Genomic DNA, 17,248 nt, shown 5'->3' with positions numbered 1-17,248 from the left:
TATGTCATAGACAAACTAGACCTTCATGAATATTCCAAATTTAAATTCAACTTATACTATTTTACGACACTATCAAAATGTTCGCAGGATATTCGAAAAGGTGCGGCAGTACTTCGGCGCGCAGAGTGAATCCATACCAGTATCTTTCGTGCTGGGCTTTTACGTAAGCCTGGTGGTGAAGCGGTGGTGGGAGCAGTACAAGCTGCTGCCGTGGCCCGACACGCTCGCCCTCTTCATATCAGCCGGGATACCTGGAGCGGTTAGTAAAGTAAAGAAAGACAAGTATTAAACTTCCAGCTATTGCATGACGTGTGTCCCTTCCAACGTCTGAACGCTTAATCTATGCATCGTATGACCGTGCACGTTTTGTTTTGAACTTATGTATGAATCAATCAATATTTTGTAAATAGTTCATCGAATGCACGGACGCACTTATTCGACCGTAAGTTCACATATAATATATTGTATTTATAGTGTAACAAGATTGCTCTAGTGGGGATGTTGCACAACCCCACGCGCGCCGTGGGGCACGATGTTGCGGTCTGTTACATCTAATTTAATTTCATATCGTCCACTTAGGTTTAATACTTCACCAATAATATGCCTATATATATTGCATGTTACTTTTATATGTATAGAAGGTATTGTATTTTGTGTATCGTGTTGAGTAATAAAGGTTCCTTCTGTGGAACGTAGCGAGCTGGCGAATTGTTTGATGCGATGTCTGCGATAGTCTATTATGCACTTGCGAATGAAGTCTTTAATAATTATTTTGCACTGATGATAATAGAAATTTCATCTAGCTCTAATATTGCTTGTTTCTTATCTACAAATTTGCATTCATAGAGTTTGTTCACAGGTTTTGGTCTCAATCTATCATGTACCATATCCATTTAATCACAAGTTATAATATTTACTGTTTGTTACAACAAAGACAATGTTTACGTCAATGTAAAGATTGTTATGCACTTTGTGAGCACGGAATCGTATTAACAATAATAATTTTAGCATTATTTTAATTGTCTTTATTTCATAATATCTGTGACTTACAGACAGATATAATGCTCTGTTTGTTCTTTGTTATAAGATCTCAATCATAATTATTCTATCATCCGAACGCGCCTCGATTAAAATTTAAATTAACTATTACGAGAGCATCGAGCATTACGAGACCTATCAATACAAAACCCATCTACATGTAGTTTTAATGACTATGAACAGAATGGCCATTGTTATTTTAGGATTATATTTTGGTAATCCCCACATCCAAACTTGAATAGTTTGTACAGGTGAAAACTTATACATGCAAGGATAACATTCCTTCAAATCAACTCCTATGAGTTATTTAATTTCCTTTAGGTTTCCATTTAATTAACCTCGTGAAACATTACTCATTACTGTGGGATAGAGGAATTTTGATTAAAAACAATAATTACATATTTTTAATTACACGGAGATTGTTTCGAGCCTTTTTTGCCTTATTCTCTAACTACAATAGTGACTTTAATTCGTCATGATTCTAACAGAAGGTCATTTGAAGAATATATTTAAAAGTTATAAATATACGGATACTGAATATCTTATCCGTGATACTTAGATTGTTTTATTTTTAATTAAAATTAATAGGGAGGCCAACAAATTAACCTATTCGTTTAAGGTTATTCATTTATCGAATATCTACTATATACATACCTACGTTCAATGTAAAAATGCACGAAACACTACCGGTTTTTATCGTATGATTCCATCCGCATGAAATATTTAAATACTGTGATTGTAGCAGTAATTCCGCAAGTAATAGTTACTTCATCTGGCTTCATGGTATTACGCGGGTGATAAACTATGCATGAAATCGGTTTCTCTTTAAATAATTGCAGGTAGCATTTTTACATATATCAAATGTATCTCATGCATATTCACAGGGCACATTATGAGAATTTAGAATGGAGTTTGAACACTGTAGAGTCACTTATATACTCTTTATCTGCTTTCCCGGTTTTAAATAAGGACATATAAAAATGTTACCACAACATAGTTTATGACTAGCATAATATAGCCAGTAGCCACGGTAATAATAGCTTCGCGAATCATGTTATGCATTTCTCTTTCAACACGTAATAGTTTTAGATGGGGCTGTGTGGTGTGAGCGGACAATCGAATGGATCGAACTTACAAGGTAAAGTATGAAGGATTAACATCCCATTTATAAACGCTTCTCAATTTTAAGATGTTCTTAGGAATGTTGTTATGAATTAGATTGCAATGTCGGCAGATGGTCGGCAGTGATAGTTACAAGGACGTTAAATTTGAGTATCGTTTAAGAATAAGGCCGCAATTTTTCTAACTTTATGTGTGTCTAATTTTTTGCGACGTATATTTTTTGTTGGATGTAACAAAAATTTATGGTCTGTGATCATCCTTGTGACGCGAGATCCATTGTTCTTTTTATTACCTATGCTATATAATAACAAACTGTTATTGTGTATTTAATATTTATCTATGAAAATGTTATTGTCAATGTGGAGATTGTGATCAGATCTGACTGGGTTGTGTTAGTAGTAGGAAACATTATTGAGAATTTGAACTGAGCATGAGCGACAATCTTCATACAATTACTTCATATAATTAGATTGAGTGTACACAATGAGCAATTTATTCATATGGTAGTATGCAACTTAATACACATAGAACTTCCTAGCCGTATATGATTTAAACTGTATGCAAATGTTGTTCTATATTTATTTAGTTCTGAAAGCGGACTCTCGAAAATAATTTATTATTGTAACACTTTATGTAATAGCCCTGTACGATATTTTTAATTATTGTCACTTGAATTGTAACTACCATAAAGATAAACCGATCAATTCAAACAGCTTGTTAGCCTTCATAATAAATCTTTGCTTGAACTTAATTAGAGGACTGATCGATATTATTGGCTCAGTTCAATACAAATTTTATGGATACATGCCTTGTACTATCTCAATAGTAAGTACCTGTTCATAACACGATCAATCGATTAATAATGAAACATCTTGATTCTTGATCAACTATCCGATTCTATACGTAAAGAAACGGCACGGTCAAGTTTTTCTTTTGTTAACGTCTCTTACTTATTATGAAATATCATTAAAAGTCCGAGTAGGTTTCATTCGAATTTCGGAGTTCAACACGCCCCACTATGTAAAAACTATTTTTTACCCTTTACCAAAAAAAGTCTTTGAATTGCTATAAACGTTAAAAACCACAGCATTTCACATTTAATTGTTTCAGAAGGATATGTTGAGTCTTTTCTAAGATATTACTCGATAACCTTAGGTACCAATATTTAAATTACTCCCAAGGTATAAAAACAGTAGTACACTGAATAATATACAATTAACGGCGATCTAGCAAGAGCTAACATAATAATTGCGTTCCTCAGAATAGATAATTATATACAATTATAAACCCAAACTAATTACAATTTACAATAACTCGCAGATGAATACTATCTGATAAATATATTAAGGAAAAGATATCTTAAATAATAGATGGAACTTCCTGAATTTTAATATTATTTTGGAGTATTATAAAAATAATTAATAATAAATTTATCGACTGATTCTTCTTCACCCACGCAGGTGCTCTCTTGTATATATATGTAAGTACATATATCATATAAATTTTGTTAAATTCTAACGGGAATATAGTATACCGTCTAGGTACATAGGTATGTGTTGTTCGAATATATATTTTGTCGTTTTCATAAATATTGCTATTTAATAGTCGTCTCTTTGAATTATTTATTAAGTAATTTTAAAGTTATAAATGATATTGTGGTAAGATTTTACATAGAGAGTATGTATTGATAATTGATATAATGTATGAATATTGTTGAAGAAATGAAAGCAATATGGGTAGCATCTAAACATGGTTACAAATTTATTGAATTATACGTAATATCTTTATATTAATTTTGTATATTATATTAAATTTTATTTTCTAATTTATTAATCCACGTAGAAGGTTTAATATTATGCAAATTATGAGTGATTGGTTCTAAGGTTGCTCATAACAATGCGACGTTCCAAGCCCCTATTCATAGCAAAGGGATAATCTTATAAGTAGACCTTCGGACATACACGGCTTTTTAAATTACAGACTGTATGGTAAATCGTTAAACTATAAATGAACACGAACGAAATACCCGTTTAGGGTATTTCGTACGATGTCGTATCGGAACTGATAATAGATTACTCATAAAATATATCACGGCAGAAATAATGACCAGCACTTTGCCGACTGCGCTCTTTATTTAAATGTCAAATCAACTTACTATTCTAGGAAAAGAACGCTATTACTAAAGGTTAAAAAGCACCAACAGAACAATGCTACTTAAATATGAGCTACGGTCTTTTTACGTAATACATAAAGATCAATGGTAAATAAACCGGTATGTGGGATACGAGCTTTTGTTGTTCGATATATACTTGCTTATATTTTTTGTAAACGTATTATGAACTAAAATATATTATAAGAGGAAAATAGGAGAACGAAATTTTAAAATGTATTTGTATTTAATCATCATTTGATCAACATGACACTTTTTTGTGAACTGTCAAAATGACATTACACGCATATCGCTGTACGTGTATTTATTTATAAATGATATGGTTGGATTAATTAGCTCGTGCATTCGTTATTATCCAAAATATAAAAAAATGTTCTTGTTCAAAATAACTTATGTTTTGCAATTCAATAATATAACTACCTACGTATCAGCAAGTAGTCGGAGAATGTAAATGCCCAAACTCATATATGTAATTTGTATGCTTGAGATATCAGGCCCTGTTAATGTGGCCTCTGTTTTAATATGAAAATACTGTTATTTTCATTCTACATAATTGGAATACTTTATTTATTTTCAAAGCGATCCGATAACGAGTAACGGTTTCATCCTTATCGGTAATGAAAACTAAATTAGACAAAAAATCCTTGTGAAAATGATGACGTAAAACTTAAAATGGTTTACGTTATAAGCGATTTTTCAAAATGAAATACAAGAACTATGTAAACACCGGCATAATGATTGAGAAAGGTTCAGATATGCAGTTAATATTCTACGTGGCTGGTGAGTTGCATCGCAATTAATGATTGTGCACACGCGATCCTTAATTTTACCGTAAGGCTTATCAGCAATGTCAAAATGGACTGGTTTCTGTTAATTATGAGAATATAAAGGACATTATTTCATACATAAAATATTAATATACCTAGTTATTATACTAAACCCCCTAGATGGGGCAAAGGCCGTTGACAGGGTAGGTTATTATCAATTAAATAATTACAGATAGTTAATATTCATGAAACTTACAGTACTTTATCGATCTTTTTCGATATTCGATTTCGAATAACTTGAAGTCGACGTAAAAGAACCTTTATCCGCATTCGTCTTGATGTACAGGGTCGAATTATAAATATATTTTAAGGTAACTTTCTGTATTTTTTGCTGTCATACATTCGTACAACGAACTGAAACGCACTTATCCAAAGGTATTATTTTACAGGAAGTTGAAGATTTTTTCACGTCAAAAAAAATACTGGATAAAATTTTGAATACCATAAATAATACAAGTACCTATATTATTTATTTGGATTACAATGAAGGCTTATTCGACTTCCAGTCAGTGAATATGATAAATTTTCCAGGTGGTAAAAAACATTACAGACCAGAAATATGTTGTACCACTTCTTATGTAAAAAAATGTTGTTCACCGTAAAAATAAAATCTAATTATAACCCTCAGTGTACTTGGCCCATGTAGTTCATATTCAATGTTATTTATAAGATCTAAGTTCATAAAAAAGTGTATTATTCATCAATACGTAATTACATTACTTACTTACGGTGGGCGTCGTGCTGTTTCTTTTAATTTGTAAGTTCTTCCTTTGAAGTCTCATTAAGGAAGCAATGTATTGAGGTGAAGGTTGATTATGAATTTATTGCACAATTGTTTGAACTTCTGTATAATTTAAGTAGGTTTTAATTTTATTACGTATTTTTGCATAACATTGTTTTAATTTTATTCATAAGATCTATGTTTGAAACGGTGACTTCATTGTATTTATGATATCTTAATATATATATAAATCTCGTGTCACAATGTTTGTCCTCAATGGACTCCTAAACCACTTAACCGATTATAATCAAATTCGCACACCATGTGCAGTTCGATCCAACTTGAGAGATAGGGTAGTTTAAACATGTAGGTACCACGGGCGAAGCTGGGGCGGACCACTAGTTATATTATATAATCCTCGATGACTATTTAACATATCGTATTTCTTTCCTTTATAATGCTTTGTGATATTTTATGCACTTATCTCACATACATCTAAACGTGGAACAATATAATTTTCAATTTTATCGAAAGTGGGAAACATCCCTAGTTCGCAAACTGAAAGGATAACTTCATAAATAATATTTAAGTAGCAATTTGAAGATTAATTATCTACTTGAAGATTAGGTACTTGACGTACATAAACGAGTTTAAAAAACTCGTTTGGATATCGTATTGAGTTAATCATTAAGTATAGTTTTGATTTTAAAAGTTCGCAAGTTATTGTATTCAACAAAAACAAATATCTATCATACTTTTAATATTTCATTTGGTTTAGTATAAATTCTTTGTACATAACTATACACAATCTGATACCCAAAATTAAAAGAAATTCATAGTATTAATACATAGAAGGTCATATTATCACATATTATGTAATAGTTATACCTACAACGTAGAAATATAAAAATGTTGCTGGACATTTTTCATTATTGAAAAATATCAGACGAATTCATGCGTCCCATTGAACCTCACCCTTGTCCGGATTTTCCAATAACGTTCCAAATATGATGAAACGCAATTTGTTTATAAACTGGTCTCTCTACAATTCGACACACCTAATGATTTTACGCCGTACTAACTCATGTTGAAGATTTTTTCTCGTGCCCCGAATTAACAGTGTTTAAACATTCAAATTTGTTTGCAAACCCGCGGTTTATTCAGGTAGTAGGTACCTAATGATCTAATCATGAATTTAGTAGACACATTTATGTTTTATTGTATTAATTATAAAGATTACATACGCTTGAATTTGTAGTATGTAAAATATAATAATAAATTGGTAGTATGTACCTATTCAGTGAAGAAACTTTTTTAAAAACTTCGGTATTAAGTACAGGATTATTTGTTGGAAGAACACTGAAATAAACAAGAAATAAATGATTTTATTTATCAAACAGGCTTCCAGTGTATTTTTGAACAAAAATACGTGCTAAATTTTGTTATAACAGGTGTAGAAATTACATTCTAAAAGCAAGGTTAATCTATCTATACTATTATCACGTAGTATATTATTATTAGTCTGTACTATTATTGTTTTAAGTTGGTTGGACGTTGGTTATTTGTTTTTATTTCTTATTGCTGCTTGCGATTATTGCATACTTTTTACTTGCCTATGCGAATATTTGCAACTTCTTTAAAATGGCGATAGTGTGTCATGAAAATAAGTATATTTTTAATTATTAGTCTTATGGCTATATGTTTACCTGTGCATTATCACAACGATGCATCTATTATCATATATACAATTTTAGAACGTAGCAAGTCATGAATTGTGTATGTACTGTCATTAAATGTTACGTAACAAATAATTATGCGATATTAATTTTTTATTGATATCGTTTTGAGTCTGTTGTTTATTATATAGTACCTAGACATTGTGCGCAATATGTTATTTATTAGCTATGTTATACAGTGTATGTTTGTATTGGTTTTAGGATGAGACTGGTAGATTGATGAGAAGAAACATCGTTCGGTACGCTATACTGGCTTATGTTATAACATTGCAAAGGGTATCCTTGAGGGTGAAGAGACGGTTCCCAACGTGGCAGCATGTCGTGGACTCTGGTGAGTAAGCTGTAAATGCACTTAATTAAATATCACGCCATTAATATGAGTGTCCACTCTGTCAGTATAAAGCATAAATAGTTTGAAGACAGATTTATAAAGACACGAGGGTATTATTATAGTAATCTTAAAACTAATAAAGTATTTATAAGTTTGATGAGATATCCCACTTCTGATTGTCGAAAGCATAGGTATTAAACGAAAAATTAAAATTAATTCTGATCCTTTCTATGTTAAATGTGTTGTTATTTTAATAATAATACAGCCTTGTTATAGGACTAATGCTTGAAAGCGAGCGTAAAGTGTTTGAGAAGATGGATGGGAAAAGTCCAATGTCAAAATATTGGATGCCACTTGTATGGGCAACGAATATAATAAACAGGGCGAGGAAAGACGGGCTGATAACTAGTGACCATATAGTGCAGACTTTGTTGGTGGAGCTTTCAGACATAAGGAGGCGGTTGGGAGCGCTCATTGGATATGACACGGTGTGCGTTCCTCTTGTTTATACTCAGGTGAGTCAATCAGAAAATCCTCCTATCCTAATTCCCAACTAATATGATAAATGCGAAAGTAAGAGTTACTTCCGTCTCTTCTTCACACCTCAACTACTGAGCCGATTTGCATGAAATGTTGTACAGAGATTGTTTGAGACACGAGGAAGGTTTTTGAAGGAAATATTATCCCGGGAACGAATCCCACCGGAACGGGAACTATACGGGTTTTACCTTGACAGCGCGGGCGAAGCTGCAGGTTGGGAGCATTTTGATTATTTTGTCTTCTCACAGAAGAAGACTGCTTGAAGATAGTTCTGATATATATAAGTAGTTTATAGCTAAAACAGATGAGTAATGACGATCGGGTAAATCATGTAAATGTCCCCATCAAAAAAGAAAAAAGAAATATGTTGATATGGTGTTGATCTTTAACAATACAGTTCCTTAGTAATATAGAGAGTACCTATGGTTACGCCATTTCTTTCTATGTAGGTATATTACTTTGGTGTATTACCAAATGAATAGGTTGTTCATAATAAGATGTTGCATATTAATTCTTTAAAAGTTTAGATATTCATTTTTGATTAATTTGTTCATAACTATTAGTTTCTAGAGAGGATGATTCAATAAAATAATTTTCATGCTAGACATCTTATTGAAACTAATAATTTTCACTATAATCAAAAGTTATGAAATGAAACCTGAGTGAGCTTGAAATAATTAGTTAAAGTTGTAATAAAATGATTGAATTGGAATTATATATGGTTTCAGTCTGCCGGCTAGCAATTTAATATTAAATACGAACCGTTTCTAATCAAGTTGAAAAAAATATCTTTTTTACCTCTGTCATGCGATAAATTGAACATGCTTTTGAAAAGGCTGTACTTTTTATGCGATATCAAGATTAAAATATGTTCCGAGAAAATTGTATTCGTAGAGTTTGTATGTATGAGTAAATATATTACGTGTTTGATAATAATATGACATTCAATAACAGCTGATTTTTAAGCTTACCTGTGCTAAATAATTTAACACTTAAATCGAGAAATCAATATGAACTAGTCAGGTTGTGTTATGCAGCTAAGTAGAACATGCGATAAGCAATAATATGTGTATTAATTGCTGATAGCTAACACATAGTAGTCGACATGCGGGTAAACGCACGCTCGGAGATTTTGTACGTGCCTATTTAGCATACAACGTGCATATATGCATCTAATACTTTAGTCAACAAATGTTATAGAAATTATTCATAATTTTCTTTTTTTATTTCAATTGAACACATTTCAATCTAAGGAATAACATGTAGTTTTAGTCAATATTTTATGCGTTTCTATCTCATCTAAGAAACATAATAGCAATAATATAGATTCTTAAGGCTCTATACTTTATGCTATCTATGGTATGTTACAAACTATAACAGAAAACGTTATTTTAATTATACTAATAGATATAATTATTGATTCCTCTCATGAAAACTGCAATTCAACCCAGTTTTTCGACAACTCCTTATTTATTTAGATATATACAGAGACATAAGACTGACTTAAACTAATAATTTTTAAGAAAGTGCTTATTACATCAATGTATTAAAAAAATCTTAGGTTTTAAGTCAGCAATCGTCGGCAAACCAACCTCGATCTTATTTGATTCGTTAAAAACTGTTTTAGTTCAAAATCAAGGCTGCTTAACATGTTTACATAAATAAAATCAACGATGCGTTAATAATGTATTAAATCGCTTAATCAACTAATCGAATTCTTTAATTGAATATTTTAAGAAGCATAGCATCGATAGCTAAATTAAATTACAAGAAAAAAACTCCTTACGATAAACGACATGCTAGACTAAATTACCGATTTTTCTTTAACTTTTTGTACCTATCTCCAGGTCTTTTGAAATGATGTTGAAATTCCTATTTCTAGGTGGTGACCTTAGCTTTATATACTTACTTCGTGGCAGCTCTCATGGGACGACAGTTGGTACCGCCAGCTCCTGGAAGCACTTCTAAATACGAACCTGATGTATATTTCCCACTATTCACGGCTTTACAGGTATTATAAATATATAAAATTATAATACTATTATATGTGCAAAATATTAGATGCGCTTTGCGATGTATGTAATGCTTGACGACAATTTGCAATATATCCTCATAAAATAACTGCCTTATATTTTCCTATTACGAAAATGAAAACATAAAGGTATATTCTAAAACTTTATATTTTTCAGTTTTGTTTCTATGTGGGATGGTTGAAAGTAGCCGAGGTACTAATAAATCCTTTCGGTGAAGATGATGACGATATTGAACTTAATTGGTTGATAGACAGACACATTAAGGTAACAATTATTTTTTTATATGATACATTGCTTTTATAAATACTTGTTGAACTGGTTATTTGTTTTTTTGCGTGTTGTGGTCCGGACTTCGTACATTATTATTTATTGTAAGCTTGATTATTTTTAAAGTACTTCTTGAACTTTAATGTGTCGAAGTGGTTTTAAAATATGTAACTGGGTCAATGATTGAAAGTCAGGGTGACGCGGTACACCGTACACCATAAATATTGTAAGCAATAGAAAAATATTTTTTAACCAGGTGTTTCTTAATACAACACAGATGGACAGGTATATTATAAGATAAATATTTAATTACTATTATTTTATTCGTTTTTTTAATGATAATATGTAAACGAGATAGTCTACAGACATTTTATTCAATACATATACAATACTAGCTGCGCTTCGTGGTTTCACCCGCGTGGCTCCGCTCCTGTTGGTCTTTGCGTAATGATAATATTTATTTAGCCTATAGCCTTCCTCGATAAATGGGCTATCTAACACCGAAAGAATTTTTCAAATCGGACCAGTCGTTCCAGAGATTAGCGCGTTCAAACAAACAGACTCTTTAGCTTTATAATATTAGTATAGATTTCACACGACAAACAGAAAATTGTATCATAGAAAGTATTTACTATTTAAGTTCACACAATTCTTTCAGGAATAAAAAAATTACTTAGCTCAGTATGGGAAATACGGCTTTATACGCTTATCTAATCCTAGTTAAAAACTAGTTAAAGGCAATTAATTAATTGGAAGTTGGAACAATTTATAGTATTGGGACACAAAAGTCTGTGGCTGTGTCTAAAAATATTCTATGCAATAAAGACGTGAATTGCCAATATTTCGTCTCAGTGACCTTTAAATACAAATTTAACAATGAGAGTTTGAAAAAAAAAATACCGATGAATAATTATTATTAATTATGCATTATCATGTACATTTTGTAATGATGCAATTAAGTATCAAGGACGGTGTAATAATCCCAGAGATTATTTTAAATTTATTATAAATTCAAATATATACAAAAAGTTTTAAATCGAAACAATCTTTTTTAATTACACAGATAACCTCAAAAGTAATTATAATACTAAGTTATAATACATCTTACTGTTGACTCTCACGCGTCTAGCAGCATTTTATTTTCTGTTTTATCAAGTAGCTTATAACTTTCAGACAAAAATCGTTTTGTGTAGTTCCTCTATAAGCTTTCCTGGTATTCTCTAAAACTCTAGTTATTTATACAAATACCTATTCCATATCCCCAGGCTGCTTACATGATTGTTGACGAAATGCACGAAGAGCACCCGGAGCTCCTAAAGGATCAGTACTGGGAGGAAGTGGTACCAAAAGACTTGCCGTATACAGTCGCTTCAGAACATTATAGACGGCACGAGCCGCCATGTTCTGCGGACCATTACAAGGTGAAGGCTGAAGACGCCGTGTATGCCAATGTGCAAGCGCCTAGGAAGAGTCATGACGAAACATATGCGGACTACGTGAGTGTATTTGTTTATCATTATCATCATATATGTAATTATAAATAAATTAATCATCAACAGAGGATGTCTTTGTTAACTGGATTTATTTCGGATCTTCAGTATTTAGCGTTTAAACAATGTAGACATATATACATATTTTTAGTTATAAGTACTATGTTAAACTATATGTTTAGACATACTATAACTGCCTACATAGCTATAGTTACCTAAAATGAAGGAAAAAAGTAAGGAATAAAGAATAAATTAGTCAAAATTTTATTCTAGGACAGTAGGTATTAAATTGTGTGTCATTTTTTATGTGTTATCAACAAAAGATTTTGTTTATTGTAGGAAGACCGTCCAATTAATCCTACCACATAATATATTATCATAGTAATATTATAATAGTTTTAAGCTAACCGGACTTTTTAAACTCGATGACCATAATGACATCCAATATCATCAACGGTCTTGTAGCGTAGGTGTAAAACAAATAATTAATAATGTTAATGTGTACTTTGTCATAACGCGTGACTATTGCCTCACATTTTCCATCTTTTACTATTTCTTGTAACAAACTACATACCTATCTTAATAATATTACACTGAAATTTTTTGCTTTTAAAGATCTACTTTGACCAATAAATAATTCTAAATAATGTATATTTACAGGAGAGCGTAGATACACCGCTTGTGGAGAGACGAAAGAATTGGTTCCAAAGGCAAATATCAAGAATGGGTTCTGTACGTTCCGCATCTACTGCATATTCTTCTGGCGGGTTATTTGGAAGGAATCGACATAATTCTATGGTATATTCGAGTCCTGAAGCCGGTCAGCCGACAGCACCGCCTCCGCCACACCACAAAATGTCTTTCTATGAGAGACTGGTTGGACGCAAGTCTGGTAGAGGACAACATAGACAGAATACAAAACATGGTTAGTTTTTGTTTAATTATTTTATTATTGTTTTTTTTAACACGCTTTTATTAGCATCATCTGTATTTCTGCAATTTGTATGCAACCGACTCCTTTAGACTCGATTTAGACCCAGTTTAATCCTGTTTTTTTTTTGTAACTACATACATATATTAATTATTTATTTTGTTATTAGTATATAGATTTGATTTCGTTGTTAATTTGGTGACGAATTTAATTAGCTAAATTCAGTCAGTGCTCATAACATTTTCTTGGCAATATTATACGTTTCTATTTATGGAATGACACGCTTAAAGTAAAGAAATAATTCACGTAATATGTTTTCTATATGGTTGTGTTTATTATTCTGCGTAATTTCTTGTGAATATACCCTATATGAAAGTCTTTGTTACTACAGCGTTGTTGCTCTTTATATCTTATATAAAATAGCGGAATTCCACAATTTTAATTGTTTTATGTCATGCGTTCTTAATCGAAATTGAACATGCATTCTTGGAAAATTACTTATTTATTGATGTATTGTTTTATATGTCCATTGTATATCAATGCTTTAATAATTGTGTTTACTGGAAACAATTGCATAATATGTGATTAAAACATTCATCTAAGTAAAATTAAATTCTAACTATAGTAAAGATTTTTTTTATTGTTACTGATCTATTCCTTTTTACTAGGTACTTGGAACCTTTAATACAAATCAGAAGAATGATATACCTAATACCTATTATAGAAAATAATTTGCGTAACACGTCGATTATTACACAATACGTTAATTTAAATAGAAACTTACTATAGTCAGTTTAATACACATTATGTACTCAGTACTATTATTTATTTATTTATTTATTTAACACTTTATTGTGCAAAAAAAAAAAACAAAATATACATAAAGGTTACAAAAAATAAGATTAGAAAGCACAAAAGGCGGCCTTATCACTATGCAGTGATCTCTGCCAGGCAACCACGGGGAGAAAGGCAAAGAAGCGCAAAAAGTTGTCGGACAAAATAAAAACATATTTTTAGAATAGGGTAGAAATAATAAGAGAACACAATAAAATATATACACATTTTATACAGTACATGATATAAATACGTAAAAATGAACAAAAATAAAAAAAAAAAATAAAAAATATATAAATAATAATATTACTAATATTACCTAAATAAATATATGAAATACAAATATATCATAAGATACTCATACATACACATATGCATACTACATAGTAGTAACTATATAAATATTAAATATATATAATATATATATATATATAAATAAATATAAATATGTCTAAATAGAAGTATACTACATAAACTAATCCGAATTATAGGCAGTTAAGAGGAAATGATTACGGACATGATGTTTAAAAGAGGATAAGGAAGGAGCAAGTCTGATTTTTAAAGGTAGGGAGTTCCATAACTTGACGGCAGAGACAGCAAAAGAACCCGCATAAAAATTGGTGCGATGAGAGGGAATACACAAAATAAGTTTGTCAGCTGATCGAAGAGAGTAGTTTTCGCAGTGTTGAAAAATGAAGTTATTCTTAAGGTAGGAAGGAGAGGAAGGATCGAAAAGGATACGGTATAGTAATTGAAGACAGTGGAGATGATGTCGGAGGCGAATAGGGAGCCACTTGAGGCGTCTGCGATAGAAAGAGACATGGTCGAATTTGCGAAGGCCGAATACAAATCGAATTAAAAGATTTTGCAGACGCTCAAGTTTCTCCATATTCTCAACCGTAAGGTCAGGAAAACACACATCCGCATAGTCGAGGATAGGGAAGAGAAGGGATTGAGCTAACATAATTTTTGTTGGAATAGGCAAAAAGTTACGTAGACGCCGAAGAGTACCCGATGCCGCATACACCTTACGACTGATCTCTTGTAGGTGGTGAGACCACGATAGTGTTTGGTCGAGATGAACACCTAGATTTTTAACCACCTTACAATAAGGAATTGTTACTCCACCAAGGCAGACACTGGGTAAGGCGCCCCAGTCAATTTCGGAAACGAGATACGGACTTCCCATGATAATCGCGTGACTCTTTGCAGGATTGATTTTTAGACCGTATTCGTCACTCCAATTGACCAGGGTTGCTAGTTCGGCATTTATATGTCGGATAGCACTAGGTAAATTGTTGAGCGAGGCCTGGGTGTAGATTTGTAAGTCGTCAGCGTACATATGGTAGAGAGAAGTGAGGCTGTAAGAGGCTGTAATAAGTACTACACAAACGACTCGTTAAATAACTTTCTAAATAAAAATAAAATGAAACTACAGGTCAAAGGAGCAACGGCTCAGCGATACCAACGACGCTTCGGAACCGACCGCGCATACCGACTCCTGACGTCACAAAGGAAGTCATGGATAGAGAGAACCGCCTTGCCATGGGCATGCAGAACATGGGGGTTATAATGGCTCATCAAGGCTACCAAAACGAAGTTCCCGTCCTTGGTGCCCTAGTACTATCCCCAATACAAGAACTGGATAGTGGATCGGTCAACAATACGCTTCACGCGGGACAACCTGGGACGACTGCGCTTGCGCAGGCAGTCCTTTCACCGGGTTTGACTCAAGGTAACGTTACTTAAACTCAGTGTTAATGAATCGATTTCAATTCATATAACGCGATGTAATAGTTGGTTGTCATCTATTTGCATGGAAAACCAATTTTCATAGCTACACATGGTTTTTAAATGATGCAAAGTTCACACTAATCGTGTTTACTTTTTAGTTTATGTTGTGCTGACCCTTTTTTATATCATAAAATTATTAAAACTCAGCTGTAAGTAACAAAAATACCTTGTACTACGCGATGCTTTAACAAAACCGAACTATTTCACACAACCCATTGTATTCCATTCCAGGTCTCTCTCCCATGCTGACCGCGCCCGTGACACTGTCCCCTATGGGCGTGTCCCAGCTAACTTCTCTAGTGGGTTCAACACCGTCGACGCCGCGCACCGACCGCGTGGTCACGCCGCTCGCCAGCCGCGCCACCGTCACCGAGCTGTCCGACAGCGAGCACAGCGGCAGCGGCACCCCGCCCGGCCTCAACCGCAACGATAAGGGATCCAAGCGAGGAGAAGTATACGTCTAAAACGGTCAGTCTGCAAGCGGCGTCTATAGCTATATACGTCTGTGTAAATTGTCTCTGGATATATTTAGTCTGTGCAACATTTATAACTATGTTCTTATAAATAATTGTTTGAGCGCGCTCCGCTTGCGAGTTTTGACGTACGTGAATGTAGATTCAAGCGTAGATTTAAATAAAAGCGAAAACTGTGACTTAATTCAAGTTTAGATAGCACCCTTGGAAAACAATATAATTTATAATTAAGTTAAAAGGTGTCATATTAAATAACCCGTTGTGCATATTATGTTGGTAAATTGTACGCTTAGCCTACTATATCACAGCAATATAATGGCTTCAGAAATCATCACACTTCAATCATTTGATAATCACGTGATACATCAACAATAATAACTTGCAACCGCATTGCAACTAAAGTGATGCAATTTAATTACCTACTGTTAGTTTATATATATAATAATTGTAAATAAGATTTATAGATTATACAATATTTTTATAATTAATTATTTTTGTTAAATGTGGAATAGAAACCTTTGCGAAGTGCGCTGGCCGCTAGACAGGTGAAGAGAAATATTGTGGACCAGCGTGATGTTATAATGTACCGACATCAAAATATAGTATAATTAGTGAAAAGCGTTTGTTCGCATTTAGTTCCTAGTTGGAGCTCGTAAAACGTACCTTAATATAGTAAATGATACGTCCATAAAGTGTGGTGCTTTATATATACTTATTGTAATCGAATGTACTGAATCTCGATATGACTGAAAGAGGAAACATCTATGTAAATTTTGTAATGTGCTGTACGTAATTATGACATACTATGTACCGATGAATTTAAAATTTCGATTTTTGACGCACAAGCAGGGATTGATTTGTGTAGCTTTATAAAAGTATTTTAATACATTTTTTGTTTTATTTTCCTTCCCACAATTCCACATTTATAACTTTTACATACA

At 32.5% G+C, this 17,248-nt stretch overlaps 1 protein-coding gene across 3 annotated transcripts in view; it reads left to right on the top strand.

The window, feature by feature from the left end:
* Best2 (bestrophin 2) overlaps window positions 1-17,195 on the top strand; it is a 32,229-nt gene extending 15,034 nt beyond the window's left edge. For 2 of the 3 annotated variants that reach the window (XM_089707923.1, XM_089708065.1), the window contains exons 3-11: window positions 88-268; window positions 7,816-7,945; window positions 8,222-8,460; window positions 10,368-10,496; window positions 10,675-10,782; window positions 12,051-12,281; window positions 12,936-13,200; window positions 15,479-15,775; window positions 16,066-17,195. In XM_089707923.1, coding sequence (XP_089564049.1) covers window positions 88-268; window positions 7,816-7,945; window positions 8,222-8,460; window positions 10,368-10,496; window positions 10,675-10,782; window positions 12,051-12,281; window positions 12,936-13,200; window positions 15,479-15,775; window positions 16,066-16,298 — 1,813 coding nt within the window. In that variant the 3' untranslated portion in view covers window positions 16,299-17,195. The remainder of the gene's footprint in view (window positions 1-87; window positions 269-7,815; window positions 7,946-8,221; window positions 8,461-10,367; window positions 10,497-10,674; window positions 10,783-12,050; window positions 12,282-12,935; window positions 13,201-15,478; window positions 15,776-16,065) is intronic. The other variant, XM_089707993.1, reaches the window with a different exon arrangement.
* Window positions 17,196-17,248: the final 53 nt, after the last annotated feature.

Source organism: Colias philodice, chromosome 1, assembly GCF_061535455.1.
Source record: "Colias philodice isolate Cphi_HAF_F1 chromosome 1, ilColPhil1 Martin Lab GWU primary, whole genome shotgun sequence".
NCBI classification, from domain to species: Eukaryota; Metazoa; Arthropoda; class Insecta; order Lepidoptera; family Pieridae; genus Colias; species Colias philodice.
Note: the sequence above shows the minus strand (reverse complement) of the source record. Positions and strands in the feature narration are given on the sequence as shown.